Below are 14457 nucleotides of genomic sequence, written 5' to 3'. Positions count from 1 at the left end.
GTGAGAGGAAAGGGCAGAAATTAGGAGTCAAAGATTGACATCAACAAAAACATGCGATATTGAAATATTAAAACCAGCCTATGAACATACTTCTTTTAAAATCGTGATTTATATATTATAATTAAGAATTTTTTGGCCTTATATACCTGTCTTTAATTTCATACTTAAATTTAATATTTAGTAACTATTTGCATGTCACAACTAAAATAAAAACTGAATTTACTTGTCTTTCAAAATTTTGATTAGTTTATCAATTACAAATACCAAATTCAAGTTGGATAAAGAGTAACAATAAAAAAAAGATTAGTTCTTTCCTTGTCATTGGAAACAATGCCTCGGCACTCATTTTAAGAATGAATCATCGTTAAAGTATTATCTACTATAACAAATGGTCCGTAAACAATTATATAAGTAATCTCTTGATTAAATTCATATTAAATAGTCTTCAAATATCAGAAGAATCCTATGAATTAGCCATATATATAAATAGTGCTAAATTAACCTATATATGGAAATTACTTGTATAATTATATTATTTTATGAACTATTTAAAAGAAATGGCATTACTTTAAAGACTAATTTGGTAATATCCAACCCTATGTTGGAAGATTATTACATTACCAGGGTAAGTCAAATGAATAGTGCATCAACCTTTGTCAGCATTAACCATCTTGAACTTATGACCGATGACCAATATGGCATGGATCAATCACTAAGCTTTTACAGGTTGAAACACGTATACTATAAAAATCATGTAGGTACACTAGTCCAAGCAAAATTGTTTTCTTCATATTTACAAAAAAAAAAAAAAAAAAAAAAAAAAAAAAAAAAAAAAACTTGTACCAATGAGAATGAACAATGTAGAATTCCCTTCTGATTTCAAGATGCGCTGCCGCATGGTGACTGTGAGCAGTTGTCACAGATTCGCCACCCATTGATAATGATACTCCAGACCCTTCAAATTAATAAATGAAATTCGTTGGGAGGAAATGGAAATTTCAAACCTTTGGCTATTCTTTGCAGCCTTCAGAAAGCTGCACCAGCATCAAAGATTTCTGACTCGTATAATGTGTTAGCAAGAGGTGGATTTCCTATCATACCATAAAGGTACTCCTCAAGGCTCTGGATGCCTTTGAAGATATATACACAGCCATCGAAATAGCCTCTCCATAATGGATATTTTCAGAAGAGCTGTCCTTGTCATGCTCTCACAGAAATAACATGAGATATCAGTGAGCCCTAAAAGACTTAGAGAAGGCTGCAGATGGTGATCAGTTGAAGAAATATGGTGACTCTAAAACTTCCCTTAAGTCAAAGTCTCCTCGTTCAGGCAAGGGTGGAAAAGATAGTGATGGGAAAGAACTCTGAAAGCTTTCCAGTAACTGTTCACAAAATAAATCAGAAATCCAAATGTATAACTTATCAAAACAACACAAGATTAAGAAAAAATATATGACTAGAACTAAATAACAATGTAAGATGCCGCACTAATTCCTCTCTTTTGCAATCTAAAAAAAATTACACATCTTTTCGAAATAACAGTGCCATGGTTTTCCCATCTTTATGAGAAAAGAGAATACTATTGAAATCTCAGAAAAGAAAGCACAATCCGCAAAGAAACATCTGTTATTCATTTACAGACATCTACGATCGTCAATCAGGGTGGGGCCAATTCACTTTAAGAATATTTACACTAATGCAATAAGTTTCACCACAAATATGATTTTAATTGATAGGAACTAAAGCATTGGATATAAATAATGAGCATTTAAACCATACATTTTCCAGTACTGGGGTCTCGTAGAGTTCTACAAACTTCTCTCGCAGTAATCTATTCATTTTATCCACATCACATGCATGCGTCCAATATGAATCATGAACCCCTACAAGTATGCAGTACAAATTATTAATCATAGGCATAATAATTTAGTAACTAAATACGAATGGAACACCACAAGCTTGGTTCCCTTGTTCGTTCAAATTCCTGGTAAAGGGGTTCAGCATCTCTCTATCTGGGGTACAGCACATCAACCCCAGGCACCAACTTAGTGGTGGAGCTGGCCCTACACCCCAGCAAGGGTCCTGTACTAAAAAAGGGGGAACAATACAAAGGGCCAATCAAGGAAATACCTGCAAAATTCAACCCTTCCTTTTTGCAGGCAACCGCAGTCATCATCATATGAGAACCATCAAGCGAGTGAACAAAATTTGGTGGAAATGCTGTCCTCTGCCTCCTAACCATGACCTAGAATATTTGAATTGAAAACAGAATTTAAATCTGAAAAATGTAAATTATAATGCCAAACCCTAAAGCTTATATGAAGATGAAAATATTTCAAATGACCATGGGCATCTCATTAAGGACCAATGTGCATGATGTGAAGTCTTCCAACGCACTGGAATCACAAATTCCTAGCATAAATTATTCCTTGTAAGTAATTTTCCCGCAACCATTGTTTATGTTTTTCTACAAAATATTCCCATGTCTTCCTTTTTCTGCTCAGTTAAAAAAGTTGTTAAAACTTTCATATAGATTTTTTACATACACAAATTGATGAACGTAATTTCAATGTGCAATATAAGAAAATTTGATATTAATTAAAAAGGTTAATATCAAATAAAAAATCACGCAATGTTCATGGTATTATGCTATTTGAAATTCTGAAAATTGCAGTGTACAAAATACATAACAAATTCTGTTATTTCAGTTTATTTTGAGAAAAAATTGTTTTTTATCAGCTCCTTGACCTATTAAAAAAACAAATTCAGGAACATTGGCCAAGAAGCTCAAAGTTGGATTTCTAAGATTTGATCATAGCAACCAATCAATGGGCATCTTCACACACACTCTCGTGTCAAATCACATCAGCAAGATATGTATATTTAAGATTAACATGGGAATTGCATTTTTGGGGAAGGGGATCCCAATGTTATTCAAAATAATGATGTAAACTTCACTTACCTTGTCTGTTTCTCGTTGCAATGACAACATCTGAAGTGAAGTTCTGATCTGCAAGCACAATAATAATAGATTATTAACCTACACAGACCCTTGAAATCCTAAGAACTTGGAAGAAGTATCAAGAATGCAATTCTAACAAAACTCTATTCACTCACAGTTTGTGATCCTAGTTTTTTGTAAGGTTGGACAACAGGAAGTCCAAGAGGAGTGCTCCAGCGTACTGATTGATTTTCAGATGCAATTATCTGTTCGAATTGTCTTAGTCATTAATACCATAAACTAAGTATACAACTCAAAGTACATTTTGTTCTCTATCCATTTCCAGCTACAAGAATATGCACAGTGTGCGCAAATCAGTACAAGAGTAATACGACATACTTTTGCACAGTCACCAAGCCAGTTCATGATACCTCGCGCACCTTGAAACATTTCCTCTAAGGCGGTTAAAGTGACCTGAGAAGTGAGAAGGGAATAAAGATGAAACAAACGACAAATATACACCTAATAGGTATTTAAAACACAATTAACCCCAAACCTTTGCAGCATAACAAGAAGCACCAAAGAGCTCTCTATCATCTGAAATGGCATTCCTTTCCTTCAATCTCCTCTTTATCTGTTCCCGTGCACCAATGTAAGTGACACCATACACTGATGTCATCACTGTCTGCTTAACCAATTTTCTATCAACCTATACAAAACTCAAAATCAGCACAAAATCAGTCGAGATGAAGACTGAAAAGGGAAAAACGCACCATTACCTAGAATCTAGAATTGGTTACACAATAAATACATTTATGATTCCAGGAAGACTAATTTTCACTTTCCAACAACCATAACTAACCAACCTCCTTGCACAAATACGAACCTCATCAGATCAAAAAAGAATAGAAAATAACCTGATTAACTAGAGTCCTCGCATGACGAGCATCAGAAAAAATTGCAGGATCTTTCTGAGCATCCCTATGCATAATGTTTGATACTCTGCATAGAAATGATTTGTCTACAATTGAGCTGTTTATTTTGAGAACATTTATCCCACAAGGAAAGATACGTGTCTACAAAAAAGAGGGCTGCACGACCAAAAGAAAAGAAAAACATTCTATACAGAATAACTACAACTAAATAAAATAGCAGACCCGTGACATAATTGGATGGGAACACATAAGTGCACAATAATATATCGTCCATAGAGAAGACAAAACAAAATGATCAAACACTGCATTCATTTATCTTCTAACAATTCTAAAAAACTGCTAACAATCCAAGAAAGTTGGCATGTTGTCCTTAACAGCCTAGATCTGTCCAACCAAAAGCAAGAGATTTTGAATTTTCCATGCTTACCAAGAAATTTTCAACGATATGTATGTCATCATCAAACTTATAACCCTGAAGAGACGTTTAGTACAGGGGGAGTTCTTTCCTATCCAGTAATCATGATTCCCAAGAATCACGAAATGATTAAAATATGTTATTGATTGATCATAGTATTTGGGAGAAAATTTAGGAGTTTCCTAGGAATAAAAAAGAAATGTGGTATTTTTATGCAAAACAGTAATTATTACTACATTAAATTATCGAACAGAAGTAACATGATATTTTTACTAAAACTTTGTTTATTATGGAAAAAAATTGAGGACCATAGATAAAATCATTCCCAGGAATTGTTTCCTAAAAATGTCATATTTTAAACATTAAACCTGTTGAATATAGTGAAAACTACATAAAAGATTAATCTTCCTTGTATTAAATATACATATAGGATTCTCTAATAGAAAAAATACGAGTTAAATCCAAAATACAAATAAGAAATAATTACAAACTAGCTAAAGATAAAAATAAAGAAAAGATAAAAATAATATATATAACAGAACCAAACATGCAAAGCAAACTTTCTCATCTTCAAATTATCGGGAAACTAAAAATTTCCCTTGTACTAAGCATCCATGATGCTCCCCAACCATTAGAAAAGTATTTAGCAGGTTCATGTTCATTGAGGTGTCTCCCCACCTAAACTTCAACTTGAGAGGAAAACATTAGGATTCTGAGAGGAAAGAAAGACAGACGTACATAGAAATAGTAGGTCCAATCTTGCTCAAAAAACAGTATTACGTTTAACATCTATTCATATTCAGGACATTATACATTTGTCTCGTCATGTATAAATATTTTTTTTTCTCACAAAAAAAATGAAACATAAAATCAAGCAGTTCAATACGCAACAATACATAAACTCACCTAGCTGCTATTCCTGAGTAAACATCTGCTGGCTTCTCTCCTGCAACTAGATTGACAGCAACAGCTCCTAACTGAATAAAAGTTAATAATAAATTACTTGACAGGTATTTCCCCTGGAAATACAATTGTTATACTCAAAATTGGAAAAAGCATAACAGATGGCATGCATGCTATTGGCCAAACCACAGCGACCAGAAGCATATTAATAGGTCTTACTGAACATGTGATAATCACATCTCCGCTCATAAAGCAGTACAGGACGTGAGCATATGTTTAATTCAGTGCCACTTTTGACAAGACTAATTTGGACAAAAGCCCAAAGAGACAACAAACTTGACAGTAAAAATCAACCAAATAGTACAAACGTACAGAGATGTGATCTTAATCTACTCAGCCAAAACCATTTTCAACAATTATCTAAATCTGAAGATTTTGAGCTACATTCAGAACAGATATTCAGTCCCTTTTCTCTAACTTGAATTCTGATATCTAGGACCAAAGAAATTGGGGAAAAAAAAGCAATGTGACAAAGGCCTTTACCCTGTCTCTCCCCAAGGCAGCATAATGTTGTAAACCATTGCAGGAGCCATCCTAAGAGAGAAAATCACGGTAGTACAAATAGTGATCAGTTAATAAACATGATTCATTTTATACAGAGATAACAAAAATGATAAACATTACAACGACAAGTATGAACATTACATGGTTAGTAGAGGTTTACAAAGTTTGTCAATGATTAATTCTAGCTGGCAAAGTTGAACTTGTAGGGAGTTCAAATCTGAGGACCTTGTTGAGACGTGTACATCTATTTTCCAGTAATGATAACCAAAATTATTACCCTCTTCTTAGCAAATACATTCATGCACTCATAGGTAGTAATCCCTCACATCGTCCATATAATCTTACTCTCTATATAGAGATAGGTGAACAAGTGCAAATTATATACACATATAATAGGATATTTAAAAGCAAAAGTAGCCAGATAAACCTGAAAAATGGAACATGCCTAATTTTAGAGTCTTGGCTTCGGTATATATTTCTTAGCTTTTCTCATTCTTAGCTCAAATGAATAAGCAAAGAAAAACTGCTAATTTTGGTTTAAATTGGCTGTTACCATTCTTAGCTTAAACAAACAAGCAGTGAACCGTAATATATCAATGTTCATCTTTGGCAACTGACAAGAAATATGGTCCTTACACATAAGAGGAGATTATTGGTTGCTAACCTACTTTTACAAATTTAGAACTAGATCTCTTTTCATCCCTTTATTTTGATAAAAGGCATGGCGCCTGTATGGAATGTATCAAGATCTCTAGACACTTCTTACTCTGACAATTTGAAGACCCTTTGTCTGCTTATATTGATTGGCTTCACGCTGCCTCACAATTTAAATAAAGTCCTTCGACCATCAGCATAAAGAAACTTGAGAACCGCAATGCAATTTTATGACCCTAGACTTGTAAGGTTTGCCGTGAGAGTATGTTGATACCCGTGGTCAAATTTTGGGATCACCTGTAAACCCTAATATGACTTTGGCATCATCTTATTGGAATCTGAAGACATCACCCCTAGACTTGTCAACTCTAATAAACAATTCGCTGAGATATTTACCAAGCCACTAAGAAGAACAAAGATCAATTACATTTGCACCAAGTTGAGCCAAATGACTTGTATGCTCCAACTTGAGAAAGGTGTTACAATTACAAAATTAAGGTGTGGATCCTTTATAATCAGGAATATCTAGATTACATATGTATTATTATGAATGTTTTTATTTATTCTCCTATCATATCTTTATTATTACAAGATATTAAATCTCCTCTATTTATTGTATTGATTTCGATTTCTCAATCTAAATAAAGCACCTTCGTATTGTGTTAGAAACACCCATTTTTAGTTCAAGGAATTTGAAATTAAGTCCTTGGAAAAATCGAAGTACTTTTTGGAAATTGAATTTGCTCATTCTTAAAAAGGAATATTTATATCTCAACAGAAATACATCATTGTTAGTTGAAAGAAACTAGTAAGACAGCATACAAGCCTACAAGTACACCAATTGATCCTAACATAAAATTGGGAAATGCAGAAAAAGATATTGCAGTTGACAAGGAAATGTATCAAAGGCTAGTTGGTAGACTGATTAATTTATCTCAAACTAGACCTCATGTTGCATTCGCTGTGAGTCTAGTTAGCCAGTTCATGCACCAACTAAAGGAGGTTTACTTACAAGCTGCACTAAGAATTGTACACTATTTGAAAGGAACCCCAAGCAGGGAATTTTGTTTGAACGAAATGGGAATGTAAGTCTGGAAGCATATACAGATGCAGACTATGCAGGGTCAATTGTGGATAGGAGGTCAACTACGGGATATTGCACTTTCCTTGAAAGGAATCTTGTGACTTGGAAGAGTAAAAAACAAAGTATGGCAGTGTTGATGCAGAATTCAGGGCAATGGAATGAGGGATATGTGAACTACTTTGGCTGGAGATCATCTTGGAAGACTTGGGAATAAAATTGAATGAACCAATGAGACTTTATTGTGATAACAAATCTGCTATTAGCATAGCTCATAATCCAGTGCAGTATGATAGAACCAAACATATTGAGATTGATAGACATTTTATCAAAGAAAAATTAGACAGTGATCTGATCTGCACTCCATATGTCTCCTCACAAGACAACCTCGCAAATATTCTAACATAGGGACTAAACAACAACAACTTTGAGACTATTGTTTCCCACTTGGGAATGGAAAATACTTATTCACCAATTTCAGGGGGCGTGTTAGAATTTGTTTTAGCTGTATTATTCCTATAAGAATCTTTGTTTTTATTAGTTATATTTTTTCCGTATTTAACAGATTATAATTATTGTGAGTAATGGGATATCCCTAAATCATAGGGATCTGGTTGTCTAGGAGCTATTATTATGTTTCCTAAAATAGATTTCTAGCCTTGTATATATGGATTGTATTCTAAGCATAATAAAAATATATTAGATTCTACCCTAAATTATGAGGAGTATGGTATATTTTTATATGCTAAACTCCATTCAACCATGCAAATACCTGATGTACTGGAATATGTGAGATGAATGTTTCTGGTGACGGGCTTTTCAAAGCTTCAGTTAGAGTTATGCACACAGCTAAGCACTGCAATGGATCTTCTGCTTTCAACCACCACCGCCTCCCTTCGAGAGGTTTGTCTGCAGAATCAAATATGTCTTCAAAATGATTTTCACAAAATGCTATGCGTCCTTCAAGGGATAGTTTATCAACACCGCCAGCATAGAGATTTGCCAAGTGTATCTTCAGCCACCGTAGGCCAGACTTTCCAAGAGGGCGCCCATCTGCGAATTCCAATATTCCCCGGCATAAATCTGAACCAAGGTGATTTAAGTGCGGGTGCATGGGATATGCACGCCCTCGGAAATCAACATTGTGTGGGTAGTAAAAGCCCTCTTCATCCTTCATTTTCCGTGCTACCTGTACCCATATTGGTTGGGTCACCAGACAGAATATGGATTACAAACTAATGTGCATATTGTTAAAGAGGCTTACAGCAAGTTTAAGTTCTATGTCACAACGCAGTGAATATCTCTCTCTGTTCTCTTTCTGCACAGATTTGACGGTCCACTTCCATTTCTTTATCTTTGCTTCATCATCAGTATCTGGTTTATCAGGTAAAGGAACCTGGCAATAGAAATTTAAACACCATTTCAAACCATAGTCAAGTCTCTTAAAGCATAATTTCAAAATATAAAATTTATAATCCGTAGACCTTGTGATATTTAGGCATAGTAATAGTCAAACAAATTAATACGCTACAGCATAATCAGTTGACAATTATTAAAACAGAGAATATAACAAGCAGACAGCTACCACTTAATTGTACTTACATCATCGCGGTCCACCAAATCAGCAAGACGGCCTCCACTAGCCCATATCCTGTCTACGACACTCAGTACCTTTTTATTTATCCTCCATTTTGTATGTCCAAGAGTATCCAGAGCCTGATCACATGAGTTTATGTTTGTTTAAGAAAAAATCCTTCCCTAACTCTTACTTAGATAAAAGAATAGTTAAACGCACTGATCTCAAACACTTCCCTGAGTAACCCTAAAATTTGTATGTAATGCAGTGTACCCAACAAGCATGATATCTATAACAAATTCAGACCTCAAATATAGGTTCTAATTGCTTCCTGGGGGCCCTCTTAATAGCCTCACGTTGTTGCCTGACTCCATGAGTACGCATGACATAAGAAGGTAAGAACAAGTGCCCACCTTTGTCATAACTGTGAAAGCACAACAAAGAGAAAATGGAGAAGTCAGCATTTAACTCAGACATTCAGCTAAAAGAAAAAAAAAATGGCAGTGATTTACTTATTGTAAACATTGATTCATGTGTTTAACCGTGTATAAAGAAAATGTTGATTCACATTTGGAAACTGATTGTAAATGGCAGTTTATTGGGTTAATAGTATAATTCAGTAGAACAAAGTACACTGCAGACTCGAAATAAGCATAAAGTACCCTCAAAAACAGGAAAAAATAAAAAACCACAACAAAAGAAATGAAAAACATGAATAAAACAGGGTAGCCCAACCCCGTTGCCAATAAGAAATAATAAACCCCTTAAACAAATGACAATCACAGCCCAAGCATTACCACAGAGAAGCTAAGAGCTAATCCATTACCAACCGAATGCACCAAAGGATAGTATATTAAAGAGTATCATACGCTGACCATCATCTTCATATCTTTTTTACCTTGTTTGGAGTTGGCACCACCTTTAGCCCCAATTCATAGCATTAGTTTAAAGAAAAAGCTTTGAAATCATACCCAACTATAAGATTGAAATACAGAAAGGTAGCAAGGCAGCAAATAAATGCATTAGTTGTCATACCCTGTCCAGTTGACTGGTGGAACCAACATAGGCATATAAGGAATGACCATATTTTTTGCCTGTAGAAAAATGGAAAATTTCAAAAGAAATACACACAAAATAAGATATTAAGATGCAATCATCAATTGAATTAAACTGTACCCACGCTTTAGCTTTGATACTCATTAAGATAAGCTAATAAACCTCTGCAAATTGATGTCATTCAATCAGAGAGATATGGAGAGAGTCATGTGAGGGATAAAAGGAGAAATTTATTCATTGACAACCATCTCCCCAATATAGTATGAAATTCTCCCACTGAAAAAACTCTATTCATCTACACCCAAAGACTTGACAATAAAATATGGATTCTACATAGCCACTGTCCACACTATAGGGTATGGCGGGGAGAGAAGTATATTTTAAATGATGAAAGAAGCTTTGATGTGCCACAAGCATGACTACAACACCAATTAACTCCAGGGTAAGCAGGTAAATTTACTATCAGCCACATTGAGCAACAAAATCGATTTAGCAAACTGATAGGCCCATTTAGCAAAACACAAGAGATAATGAAAAGAACAACAGAGCACAATACTGGAGAGATGTCCTTCGATGCGATAAGCAAGTAACTGGGCTTGAAGATAAAGATATAGTTTAGAAGCTTCGAGTATTGTGCTCCAACCTAATAATAAACCACGTTGACAACAAAATCTGCACCTTTCTACAAAAGTTTTCTAGGATCAAGGGTTTAGGTACTATCCTGATAAAATCACTACACTAAGTCTAAAGTCTAGGAAAAAGTTAAATTGGTAAGATTTTGGTCTCACAAGTAGCTTAGAAGTACGACTTTAAATGCTTGAAGTTCCTTAATATATAGACTTATTGTGAATTCAAAGTCAAGGAAAAAAGACTAAATTGGCAAGATTTTGATATAGCTAGATTCTCGTGTATCTCCTTTATTCTCTCTCCTCTCTTAACTTTATCATCACCATCCTATGATTGTCAAGATCCAGCACTGTCATGATTATGTCAATTTTTTCCTAACCCAGATTCAATTCAGGATCTAAATTATCAGTAAAGAAGTCCATGAGCTAAATCTCCTTCCCAAGTCAAAGGCTTAATACCCTTGACAAATAACAATGCCTAAAACGTTACTGGGAGGTTTCCCGAATGTTGAACAATTCCATTTAAATTTCTACTGAAGAACAAAAGGTGATGGAATATACTTACAGTCCTGTCAAGGCCTTTAAGAATTAGAGGGTCACATCGAATAATACCATATCTTCTACTTGATTTACTGTTGAAATTTATAAAAAAAAATCCAGATCAACAATGTAAAATACTGCTGGAAAATTTAACTTGACTATGAGAGAGAAAATAAAGCTCACATTGACTCTTTTGTCACTGTTATAAATGAATGAATAAATGCAGGTCGGATATCAGGTGCATCATCCAGTAATTGATCTGATGGTGGTTGTATATATGCTGTTTGCAACAAGAGCTCAATTAAACGGCTTCCAACCTGTGATGTGGGGAGGGTATTGTTTAGTTAAGCAAACAAATAGTAGAAGCAAAATATAGTGTAAGAGAGACTACACAAACCTTTGTCTTTATGACTGTTCCCCACGGTTTTGTATCGTCCTTGTCCTTCACCAGCCCCCTCACTGCGACTAGCTTTTGCTTTTTCATCAAATTAATGACTTTTTTCCGCAGCTTTTGTTCTTCTTTGATGACACCAACAGACTCGACTGCCTTGTTTTTCTTGCTTCTATCACCCTTTTTCTTCTCAGTTTTCTCCAAGAACTTGTATATTCTAACCTGAACCATCAAATAATAAACGGTACATAAGGTTGCACCCATAAAAAGAGATTCAATTAAGATACCTACCTATATACATACAATGTCATTCCCAGGAAGTTCATTAATCAGAACAAACTGCAGAACATACATAACAAGACAAAAAGAATGAACGTTTTGCCATTAGAGTCCCAATCCTCGAGCCTAATACTTGTATCAGAATGTGTATCTGACATGTGGAGATATAGATTAGCTTTAGTAAGGACTGTATTCCTCAGCTCCAAAAAAGCCTTACATCACACATATCCAGTCCCATTTTATGATTGCCACACCTGGCTCCATGCCCACCTCCAACATAAGTGTACATTTTTTCTATTAAAAAACAAACCAGTAAAGCCATATTTTTCAACATTACAGGTAACTATGTAGACCTTCAACCCCTCGAGATATTCCACTCTTCCATCTCCATCCTTTTAAACTTCCTCCACATTCCCACGAGTTGCCTAAGGGTATTCCTAAGTGATATATAAAAGATCTGGGAACTTTCCAGTTCTTCTAAACTAACACGACAGGAACACACTCGAATTTATAGAACATAATTCAAAACAGTAGGAAATGAACAATACAAAACAACCACAAAAAACACGATCAATGCAACATCCCACCTCATTTTCAATGGCATCACCTATGCCGCACGCAGCCTGCACAACCCTGGCAGTGCCAACGGTGGCATGCTCAGTTCCGGTCATCAACAGCCCCATTAACTTATGCATTGTGATAACAGCCATCTTGTCCGCCGGTAACTGCACAAAGTGCGGTGCATAGGCTGTCCTATTCCTCCCTGAATTATACATTTCCTGTTCCTTGGCAATAGCATCCCTCAGAGGCTCAAACCAGCCAAGAAATAGCGACTTCATGTACGGCAAGTTGGGTGCCAGCTTCTGCTCACACATGTCCGCCAAAAGCTCTCTATACTCCCTTACCGCCTCCTCCCATAACTCGGTCTCAATCTTCACCTGCCTTCGTCTCAGCTCCTGATACCTAGACTGCCCCAAGCCCTTCACTTGATTCTGCCACCTATGATCAACCACCTCCTTCTGCTTCTCCTTCTTCATCCCCTGCAACAGTTCTCGAATTCCACCAATTGGAGCAGCCTCTTCATCCACCAATTCACTCTTCTCTTCTTTATCCATCTCCTCTAATAACAGTTGTTGAATTTCATCAGCCGGGGAAGCCTCTTTCTCCACCAATTCACTCATCTCTTCTTCATCCGTCTCCTGCAAAAACAGCAGCTGCTGAATTTCCGCAGCATCCTCTTCCTCCATCAACTGCACCTGCTCTTCTTTATCCATCTCCTGCAACAGCAGCTGCTGAATTTCATCAACACCAGTTCCATCTTCCTCTACGTCGGTGGAAGAAACCGCCTCAGCAACGCCAGAGAACCCTTTAGCGCATAATCGAAACTGAAAACGATCGCACCTAACACAGTATCGTTGTTGCAAGTTAGACAGAATATTTGTTCTGGGAGAGAAAAGGGAAGCACGGGATAAAGAGATAAGTCTAGGAGAGTGGAAGTTGACGCTAACACCGCGACAGGCTTGTCTCGCAGCGTGACGCCACATGTTCGATGAAATGGAGGAGAGAGAGGGTTGGGAAAGAAGAGGGGAGGGAAGAGAATCGAGTCCCTTGGCGAGGGAAACGGAGGGAGGGAACATCAATTTGAATGGAATGGGAACGAGACGAAGGAGAAAGGAAAAAGAGATGAATATGGTGAGAGTGGGAAAAAGGTTTCCAAATTCATAGAGCAGTGAGAGTGTGGAGTCATCGAATGAATGAACCAAAGTGTTTCGCCGCCTTTGGACTGAACGAAGTTTTCGGAAGAGAAGGATGCAAAGCCACCACGGCACAAAAACCCTCCTTGTGACTCAATGGGGTTTTGCAATTAATCGTTTCAGAAAAATACTTGTATTAATTATGTTCTTTCTAAATTATTTTATGATAAAAGTTACTAAGGATAAATTCTCCAAAATGTGAGGAAGTGTGATAAAAAATAATGTATTTATAAATAAAAATATATTGGTCATTTTTTCCTTTTTAGTTTAAAATTCAAAAAGTTATGTGATTTAATAATAATAATATTATTAACATAGTGTTACTGATAAGAAGTTAAGTTGAATGATTAAAATAATAATATAAAAATCATTTCAAATTCTTTAATTTTTAAACTTGATGTGATTATAGTTTAACTTTTAAGAATTAAAAAAAGTGTGATGTTTATATTTTTATATTTGTTTAATTCAATACATAACAAAAGTCATGTGTGTTTTCCCGAGCTTAATTAGTATATAATTTTTAAATATGAATTTTTATACAAAAGTGTTAATATAGTTTGATAACGTTAAAATGTTGATAGTGATTATGAGAACTTATTAATGTAATAAGAGAAATAAGATGTTTTAATATTTAAGTTATTAAATTTTGTTAGAAATACCATGTACAAAAATAGATGTGAGATTTGTAAAACTTGTTGGGAAATACTTTGGTTAAGGAAAGATAAGATATTTAAGTTGTCTA

General features: G+C 35.3%; 1 protein-coding gene across 2 annotated transcripts; it reads right to left on the bottom strand.

Annotated features, from left to right (window-relative positions):
* Positions 1-563: 563 nt before the first annotated feature.
* Positions 564-13824, bottom strand: LOC106759379 (DNA-directed RNA polymerase 2B, chloroplastic/mitochondrial). 2 transcript variants are annotated; one of them, XM_022780053.1, is made up of 19 exons: positions 12549-13824; positions 11689-11904; positions 11475-11608; positions 11317-11383; positions 10105-10163; positions 9376-9493; positions 9096-9209; positions 8758-8889; positions 8266-8682; positions 5738-5788; positions 5198-5268; positions 3859-3943; positions 3498-3650; positions 3341-3415; positions 3118-3207; positions 2963-3010; positions 2131-2245; positions 1780-1883; positions 564-1382 (listed from the first exon to the last, which is right to left on the bottom strand). In XM_022780053.1, exons 1-19 carry the CDS (start codon positions 13596-13598, stop codon positions 1272-1274), a joined length of 3210 nt encoding a protein of 1069 aa, XP_022635774.1. In that variant the 5' UTR covers positions 13599-13824; the 3' UTR covers positions 564-1271. The 2 variants fall into 2 exon arrangements, with proteins under 2 accessions (XP_022635774.1, XP_022635775.1); XM_022780054.1 differs by lacking the exons at positions 564-1382; positions 1780-1883; positions 2131-2245 and adding an exon at positions 2272-2412.
* Positions 13825-14457: the final 633 nt, after the last annotated feature.

This window comes from Vigna radiata, chromosome 4 (assembly GCF_000741045.1).
Source record: "Vigna radiata var. radiata cultivar VC1973A chromosome 4, Vradiata_ver6, whole genome shotgun sequence".
In the NCBI taxonomy this organism is placed as follows: domain Eukaryota; kingdom Viridiplantae; phylum Streptophyta; class Magnoliopsida; order Fabales; family Fabaceae; genus Vigna; species Vigna radiata.
Note: the sequence above shows the minus strand (reverse complement) of the source record. Positions and strands in the feature narration are given on the sequence as shown.

What these genes read in the sequence shown, in the direction of transcription:
- LOC106759379 (XM_022780053.1), bottom strand. Translation starts at nt 13,598, where the DNA reads ATGTTCCCTCCCTCCGTTTCCCTCGCCAAGGGACTCGATTCTCTTCCC. An exon ending in TACTCAGGAATAGCAGCTAG is followed by an intron (nt 3,944 to 5,197) that starts GTGAGTTTATGT and finishes ATTTCTATGCAG; the next exon opens with AGTATCAAACATTATGCATA. An exon ending in AGACCCCAGTACTGGAAAAT is followed by an intron (nt 1,383 to 1,779) that starts GTATGGTTTAAA and finishes TTTTGTGAACAG; the next exon opens with TTACTGGAAAGCTTTCAGAG.